Source organism: Gavia stellata, chromosome 7 (assembly GCF_030936135.1).
Source record: "Gavia stellata isolate bGavSte3 chromosome 7, bGavSte3.hap2, whole genome shotgun sequence".
Lineage (NCBI taxonomy): Eukaryota > Metazoa > Chordata > Aves > Gaviiformes > Gaviidae > Gavia > Gavia stellata.
This window is the reverse complement of record NC_082600.1, coordinates 34,106,792-34,115,899: the sequence shown is the minus strand read 5'-3', so window position 1 is coordinate 34,115,899 and position 9,108 is coordinate 34,106,792. Positions and strand designations below refer to the sequence as shown.

At 45.1% G+C, this 9,108-nt stretch overlaps 1 protein-coding gene across 1 annotated transcript; it reads left to right on the top strand.

Moving 5' to 3' along the window:
* The first annotated feature begins 3,231 nt into the window (after window positions 1–3,231).
* Window positions 3,232–8,737, top strand: ACTC1 (actin alpha cardiac muscle 1). Its single transcript, XM_059819353.1, has 7 exons — window positions 3,232–3,275; window positions 3,954–4,102; window positions 5,186–5,510; window positions 6,176–6,337; window positions 6,451–6,642; window positions 7,861–8,042; window positions 8,413–8,737. Exons 2-7 carry the CDS (start codon window positions 3,974–3,976, stop codon window positions 8,554–8,556), a joined length of 1,134 nt encoding a protein of 377 aa, XP_059675336.1. The 5' UTR covers window positions 3,232–3,275; window positions 3,954–3,973; the 3' UTR covers window positions 8,557–8,737.
* The last annotated feature ends 371 nt before the right edge of the window (window positions 8,738–9,108 follow it).

Genomic DNA, 9,108 nt, shown 5'->3' with positions numbered 1-9,108 from the left:
CATTCAAAAGCTGAATAGCAGTTGTGAGGATTTCTGGGCATCATAAGATCACAGTGTGATTTTTTTATTCACTTTTTTACCATGCAGAGGTAAGAACTCATGTTCTGATAATACATCCAGTTTTGCCCGTGTGCATCTGTCATATATATATTATTTTGCTACCCCATTAATATTGTGTACACATTGAGGTTCCATGCTCCTGTCTGTTCAGGCTGTTTTAGAGTACCTGCAGATCATGCCCGCTGCAGATATGTCTGCTCTCCCAGCACTCCATACTGCCAGTGTTTCCTTTGTCTCTGAGGTCCCTTCCAATAGCGAAGTCATGAGAAATGTTCACAGCATGTGGGGACCCTGGTCAGTCAGATGCTAGAGTACTTTTCCTCTAGGGGACATTGCATAACTCACTTCAGTAGGTTTTTGCTTCTTTCTTTGCTTGTTTGGTTTATTTGAGGCTGTAATATCACTTCATGGCAGAAAGCAGAATGATTTTGACCAAAGGAGTAAGTTTAGCTGGGTACTTTTTGAATGGCTATGAGGAAGCAGATGTGATTTTGGATCTACATACATTGTGTGGTGCCCTTTTCGTCTGACCTTGCAATATATGGGAGTGGGGGATTGATGAGCTCTCAAGTGCACCAGGATCCTAGATATGAATCCTGCTGGATTAGAAATTTAAAACTTGAGCAAAGGGTAGAGAAAGCCAATATTTAGTCATAAAGGAAACAAGAAAATACAGACTGTTTTGTATACATTTTGCAGCAAGAGCTGGCTCTGTCTCAGTTTCAGCAGAGTCTCTCTCTCTCTCTCTTTCTCTAGCCAAAGGGAATGTAGGATGTGACAGGGAGGGTCTGATTGGGGAGGAATTCAATGCAGCTATCAGCAGCGGGCTTCTATGTAAATACTGTAACACCTCTGAACTGAGCAACAGCTGAGATAACACTGAAAACTAATCTCTATTGCTGGAGAAGCTGGCCCATCCCTCACATTATACGGCTTCTGTAGAAAAGATGTGTTAGGGAAAAAAAAAGCAGGTTTAAATTATATATTGCAACTTACCATGGAGTAAAATATGCTGACTTTTTTAAATTGAAAGCAGCATATGGTAAAGTATTTTTTCTTTGAAACGGTACTCTGTGCCAGGGTGTACATGCCTATACATCCTTGCCTATGTATGAATTCTTATATAAATAGGCATCGCTATCACCAAAATATTTTCAACTCGCTCTGTTACCTGTGCCCAATCGATTTAGAGAAACATTTACTCACTTGGGGTCCTTATCCCACCAGTATTGATTTTGGTTGATCTTTCATCAATACCAGGAAAACTAAGAGCCAAAGTTTGTCCAGAGCAGAGGCACTGAAACACAGTCTTTCCCTGCCTTTTCCCTTACCTTTTGAGGTCACTGTCCTACACCTTCCTTAGGTAGCTAAGAAAAAACAAAGCAGCATATGTATATATACACACACACGCGCGCGCATATGTAATATATATGCGTATTTATTTATATATACACATATATGAAATATACATACACACACCTTTATACACAAATAGTGTCTCACCTGAAACAGGTTGTCTCTCTCAAGGCATTTAAAGAAAATCAGGAACTACCAATGGCCAAGAAGTTTGTTGCTACATCTGCTTCAGAGTTGTGTTCGTAACTGGGCACAACCCCAAGATAAACTGGGGTTGGGGTGGAGCTAACCACCTCATTAATTGTGCTAGAAATGAGGAAACTGATTCCACTCTCTCTGATTTCAGAAGAAATTAAAGTCTAAGAGTCTTTGACGCCCCCTTTGGATACAGTTTAGAAATGAGTAGTTGGCGATTTCCAGTTCTCACACCCTCTGTCAGAGCCAAACCACAGTGCAAAGATAGCTCTTACACCCACACCGCCCCCAGAGCCCCCAAATTGCAGGTTGGGTTGCATTCACAAGCTCTTTCCTTCCACCTCATTTAAGATGTATATAACCATGTGACGGCTGTCAGCCCTTGTATGGCATCTAATAAACCACCTGTGTTTAAGCAGTTGATCCAGTTTACTAAGTGTTCCCCTCTTGACCTTTACAACCCTTCTGTCCCAACCTTCAATCCTTGTTTTCCCCCGTTGTGTCTTACACAGGCAGACACTGGGCAGTTCATAAGCTGAGCTCCTGAAGGACACTGTACTTTGTATTATAACGCAGTTCCTCTGGGACACACGTTGACAATCTCTGCCTTCACATACCAGGCCAAACCCACTCAAGGGATGCTTCTCCAGTCTTTCTATTTTTAACTAAAAAAAAAAAAAATAATCCTGAAGATACATGGATTTTCTAGGTTCCACCGCTAGAACAAGTTATCAATGTGGATGTTTCAACATCTGAGCAGGAAAACAACTGTCACATTACATTAATACCATAGCTGGGTTTTGTCCAAGCTATTCCCATCTCCCATCCTCCACTCTATACATATCGCTAAGCGTTACTGATCCAATGTGCATTAAAAGAGCAAAAATGGGGAGTTTAAGTATATGCATATTAGTGTAAACGAGCAGAACACATTTTGTGCTATAGATGTCAGCCAAAAGCAGAGAAAAGCACGACTTCTGCTGCATGTGCTCATCAAAGTTTAAAAGAAATTGAGTGTGCACTGCTCCTTCCTAAGGCAATACAGGCAGCAGATGCTGCCTCCGTGCAGTAGAAGAGCCTCAGTTGTTGGCACCAAAGTAACCTCATGGGTCGTCGATTAAACAGGAGCTCGACTGGCTTTTTTTCAGTGGAAAAATGAAAAGCCGGAGGAGAAAACACCCGTGCGGCGTCCCCCGCACCTCCGCCAAGCCCGAGCGTCTCGAGCTTCTGGGTCCACCTGGGCCGGCACCCGGCGGCTCTTGACACCTGGGGATGCCGGCGGCGGCCGGGGCCGATCCGGGCTCCGGGCGCGCCCCGGGGAGGGGGCCCGGGAAGCCACCTTTCCACCCCGCTCCCTGGCAGCGCTGGCCCCCGAGGGGCTGCGCGGGGCTCCCTATTTGGCCATGCGGCGGGTCGGGGGCGCGCTGCCCCGCGCCTGCCTTACATGGGCCGGGCGGCCGGGCTGCGCCGGGCTGGCCGGGCTCCATTCATGGCTGCGCGGCCGCTGAATGGCGCGGAGCCGACCAAATAAGGAGAAGGTGGCTGCCCCGTCCCGCGGCGGCCCTGGCCGACGCTGCCCCTCGGGGGGGTATAAATTGGGGCGGCTCCGCCGAGCCGGCACCCAGGCTCTCCTCCGCAGCCCGCCCGCCGCCGGTGCTGGTCTGGTGAGTGGCGCGGCGGCGCCCTCAGCCCCGCGGGGCCGGCTCGGGGCGGGCAGGGAGGGACGGGACGGGACGGGACGGGACGGGACGGGACGGGACGGGACGCGATGCGACGCGACGGGACGGGATGGGATGGGACGGGAGGCACCGGCGGGCGGCGGATTCCGGTCGTGCAGGTACAGTCGCTGCTCTGCCTGCGCACCTCCCGGCTTGGCGTTATTTCTGCCGGGGACACCGCCCCCGTCCCCCGCCGCCCCCCGCGCAGAGCCAGCGGCCGCGGCCCGACGGGGCGCCCTCTCCGCCGCCCGTGAAGTGCTCTGGGCAGGGCCGATCTCTCAGATTTCAAACGCTTTCCCTCCCCTTTCAATCTTCGGCCTGAGGGTACCGCTAATGATGCCCTAATGAGCGTCCTGCAAGCCGGGGCGCCTTTTGAAGCGCGGAGAAGAAAGCGGCTGACGGATCCCATTTAAAGCCCTGCCCACGAGCGTGGCTGAACCATCGAGCATCCTCCCGGGACGAGTCAAATTTCCCGCTCCCGCCGACAGCTCTCGCTGTGCCGCCGCCGCCGCCCGTGCCCTCCGGGATGGCGGGCGGGAGGGCGCGGAGGGGCCGCCCGGGGGGGCCGGCGGCAGCTCCGCGCTGTCCGCGGGGGTCTGAACGCGCCGCCGCGCTGTTTTTCAGGTCCGTGCCTCCCTCCGAAGATGTGTGACGACGAGGAGACCACTGCACTGGTGTGCGACAACGGCTCGGGGCTGGTCAAGGCGGGCTTTGCCGGAGACGATGCCCCCAGGGCCGTTTTCCCGTCCATCGTCGGCCGCCCGAGGCACCAGGTAAATATGGGGGGCAGAACTGGGGCAGGACCGAGCCTTCCCCCTCTCTCCAGGAGTCTCCTCCACTCTCCCCTTCCCTCCTTAGTTCTTCTGTCCTGCCCCAAATACCCTGCCCTTCTCTCTGCTCACTGGTGCCTTTCCAGTTCTCTCCAGTGCTTCCCTCAACTCCCCTGTTTGGCTGTCCCTTCTCTCCTTTCTATCACTGTCTCCCTTTCCCCCCCACTATTTCTAATTCACCAGCTTTCCTCTTGACTCTCTCCCTGTTCTCTCTCCTAATGAGCCAAACCCAGCTTCCTACAAAGCTGGTGCCCACTCCATCCCAGCAGGCCAGACCTGCTGCTGGTGCTAGTTCAAAGGCATCTCCATTGGCTGACTTTGCGCACAATGCAGTTTGTTTAAGGCCCTTCTCACCCATCCTGTCCAATGTTTCACATACCAAACACCTTCTTTCAATTTCCTCTACTTCTTTTTTCTGTCTCTGATCTTACCTTCTCACCACTGTCTAAGCCTCCTTTTCTCTGTTCCTGTTTCTTTCTCCTTCTCTTTTGTCACGCTTAAGTCAGCATATAGAAAATACGGTACTTTTTCTCCTACAATTTGTTTGGTAAAAAGTTTGTAATGCCTTTTTTTACTAAAACATTCGCAATTTGTATTTTGTTACATTACTGCGGAGGCTCCATAGTACTATGGAGTATCTTCCTTCACTAGAAGGCTCACTTCCCTCTGTATCTTCTTGTTTATAAACTCTCTTTGTGTGTCTTTCTGTATCATTTCCTGCTCATGATATTGTGCAGTTTACTTTCAGTTGAATTTTTGGACCAGAAAGAAGTAATTGTAAATAAGAGGTGCATTAAAAAGGGGAAAAAATCCTTTCATCTGATTAAAGGAAAAAGGATTTTATGAGAAAACTTCAAGTTCTGTTGACTTAATACTTTAATGCTCATTTCTTTTCCTAAACAACCTTTTAGTGGTGTGACTGCTTGTACCTTTCTTAAAAATTGCATAGCTGTCTGTCATGTAATTGTTTGGGCTCTGTGATGTTGCCTTCCTCAAATAATGCTTTTCTGTATTTTCTTCTCTTAGGGTGTTATGGTTGGCATGGGTCAAAAAGATTCCTATGTGGGTGATGAAGCTCAGAGCAAAAGAGGTATCCTTACTTTGAAATATCCTATTGAACACGGCATCATCACCAACTGGGATGATATGGAAAAGATCTGGCACCACACTTTCTACAATGAACTCCGTGTGGCCCCTGAGGAACACCCTACCTTGCTCACAGAAGCTCCCTTGAACCCTAAAGCTAATCGTGAAAAGATGACCCAGATAATGTTTGAGACCTTCAATGTACCTGCTATGTATGTGGCAATCCAGGCTGTCCTGTCCCTGTACGCCTCTGGTCGTACAACAGGTAAAATAAAAAAATAAACACTATTTAGGTTTTTCGTTTCAGGAACCCTCCTTCCCTCTCACTCCAAATAGGAAAAAACCACCATAACTCATTGAAATTTACAGAAAACTGGGTATTTTTATTTTATAATGATTGATGATAACAGTAGCAGAAAAGCCAGAACAAAATAGTCTGTGGACAGAACAATGTGGACCTGTCTGCATTGCTTTCAGAGAGGCACTGTGGAACTGACTCTCCTTTCGTTTGTCATGATGCAAATGAGGAGACATTCCTGTGAAGATACTGCAAGTTAAACAAGTATTACACCAGTTTAGGCTTTTAAACCGGGCCCAAAAGATGCCCATTATTGGACCAAGGCAATCACTATTGCAAATATACTTGCAAATATACTTGCTCAGTGTAGTAGCAGTGGAAGGCTGTTCGTATGGATTAGCTTAAAATATGTACGGGCAACTGTTTTATGGGAAAGTTCACACCAAACAGAAATGTCCAGGCAAGCAAAGGCAGATGGAATGGGCAAGATCTTTATGGCTAAAACAGAATGATGCTACTTTATAGTGCCTGGAAAATCCTATGTTTTGTTGTGTTTGTTGCTGCTTACTGTGCCTAAGGGCTCTAAGCATTTGCTAGATGATTCCAACTGCTCTCTGACATCTCTCTCCCAGGTATTGTTCTTGACTCTGGCGATGGTGTCACCCACAATGTACCTATTTATGAAGGTTATGCTTTGCCTCATGCTATCATGCGTCTGGATCTGGCTGGCAGGGATCTGACTGACTACCTCATGAAGATCCTCACAGAGCGTGGCTATTCCTTTGTGACAACAGGTCAGTCCTTCAGCTTTGCCCTCTTGTGAAAATCCTCGTGTGTCTCTTGGCTCATCTTCTTCCTGTAGTATTTTGCTTCTCCAAACGTTGATTTGATTCCCATATATGTGCAGCTGAACGTGAGATTGTTCGTGATATCAAAGAGAAATTGTGCTATGTTGCACTGGACTTCGAGAATGAAATGGCCACTGCTGCCTCTTCTTCCTCTCTGGAAAAGAGCTATGAATTGCCTGATGGTCAAGTGATCACAATTGGTAATGAACGTTTCCGCTGCCCTGAAACCTTATTCCAGCCATCCTTTATTGGTAAGTGTTCCCAGGAAATTCTCCTTTCTGTAGGAGGTATGAATGAATCTAGAAGGTGTCCCACTCCTCTTCCTGCTTATCTAAATTTGGCATGAAATCAAACATAAATAAATGATGAGTTAGATCCTCTGCTCCCTGTAAGCTGTGCTTGATGTGAGCTCACCTGGTAATTAGCTGATCTTTGGGCTCTTGTTGCAAGTTTTAGAGTCACAGTTTTTTAGTGGTGAAATGTACAGTTAGAATATCATCATTAGGGTGTTGGACTTGATGAGCCTTATGGGTCGTTTCCAACCCGAGATATTCTATGATTCTATGTCACTGATGGCAAGAATAGTTTTCAGTGCTGTATTTGTAAGGCTTACATTTAAAACAGTATCTGACTCCATGAAGAAGTAAAGTGTCTGGGAGGGGAAAAAATGGAATGAAGGTGTGTGTATATTTATATGCACTGTAATTAAACATTGCCATAGTCAAGATGGTAAGCTTTGCTGTTTGTGAGTGCAGCTGACGGATATAGCAAATGCTTATACTCTAAATCCTGAGTAATAAATGCAGTTGTTCATCAGCTGACGTCTTACTGTGCATCTAGTGTCAGCCCTTTCAGGAAGCACCTGTTAAAATTAACAAATTGGAATGCAACCTACAAACACTTGCTTCTTGTTTCTTTTTTTCTTACCACCAAGTACTAATATCTTGGTCCATGTCTTGGTTATGTCTTGCCTTGATGTTTATAAATGGTATAGACGGTACTTTGAGGAGGCTGAGAAAGAAATGAAGTTACTATTGTCTTCTTTAGTCCTAACTCAACTGCTTTCATTGGTTTTATTGCTGTCTTTTCTACATCCAACTAATGCTTTTCATGAGATTCTGACATAACCTGATACTCATGTTTTCTGTTCTATATAACTTTCTCCCATTGCCATATACTAAATGAGTTTATCTTGCGTGTCTACTTCTTCTCTTACTGTATATTTTGAGTATCTTTCCTTTGCACATGCATTATGAGTCTTACCCTTTCTAACAAATAATTTTTGTTTTCTTAGATAGTTCTGTAATTATATTTTTTTATGTTCTTCTGTAATATTTAATAATCAGTAAGCAATTTTACAAAAAAAATGTCAGAGAAGTTCATATTAATGATGAGGAGAAATGCTGAGAGTTCTTTTCATGAAGACCTCTTGCATAATTTGCTGATCTACTGTCTTATTTCTTCTCAAGGTATGGAATCTGCTGGTATTCACGAAACTACCTACAACAGTATCATGAAGTGTGATATTGATATTCGTAAGGACCTGTATGCTAACAACGTCCTCTCGGGTGGAACGACAATGTACCCTGGCATTGCTGATCGCATGCAGAAAGAAATCACTGCACTTGCTCCTAGCACTATGAAGATCAAGGTGAGGAATTTGACTCTGTACTATAAAATGTGGGTAAGGATGGGGAAAATGTCTATATCATTAAACTGCGATATAGGAACAACTGAAAAGTCAGATCATCAGCTGATGGACAGATGAGAAGAAATTCCATTTAGTCAGCATAATTACACTGATTAGAAGCAAGTGTTAGAAAAGAGGAAAATATGGTTATAGATTTTCTTAAGGAATATTACATGTATTGTACCAGCTCCTGAAGATCAATACTGTTATTATAGAAAAGTTCTTTGTTTACTTAAGGAAATATCTAGTGATTTGTTACATTGGTGATATGGGTTCATTGTTCAGAAATGTAACTGTTAAATGAGGATTTTGTTGCTTTTCTTTATCCTAGATCATTGCCCCACCTGAGCGCAAGTACTCTGTCTGGATTGGTGGCTCCATTCTAGCATCTCTGTCCACCTTCCAGCAAATGTGGATCAGTAAACAGGAGTATGATGAAGCTGGTCCATCCATTGTCCACCGCAAGTGCTTCTAAGCACTTTTCCCCTCAATTTACTTCCCACTCAGGATGACGACAATATGCTTCTTGGAGTCTTCTGGCAACCCTTCCTGAACTCTTCAGTCATTGTACAGTTTGTTTACACACCCGTGCAATTTATTTGTGCTTCTAATATTTATTGCTTTATAAATAAACAAGATCTGGGACTTGCAACCTACAAATGATTGTCTTTTGTTTTATTATAAGTATTCTTTTGTTAAAAAAATGAGACTAAACACTCTGGGATTTGGAAACATCAAACCTGTCAATGCCTTCACTGCATGGGTGTCCTTCTAAGTGATGGAGGCGTGTTAGGTCATGGTTATACTTTATCATTTTAATTTTGAAACTTGAAACAAAAGAAGCATCATATATCAAGGCTTACAAAGAAGTAACCTTGAGGGTAGACCCAGTAAGTGGAACAAGTGGAAGGAAACCTCTCATAGTCACTCACTAGGTTTGGAAATGTTTCTTCTGTTGCATTTATTATAACCCAAGTATTTTAATATTAACTTATTGAAAGCCAAATCTTCTGTAAAAGAATTATGT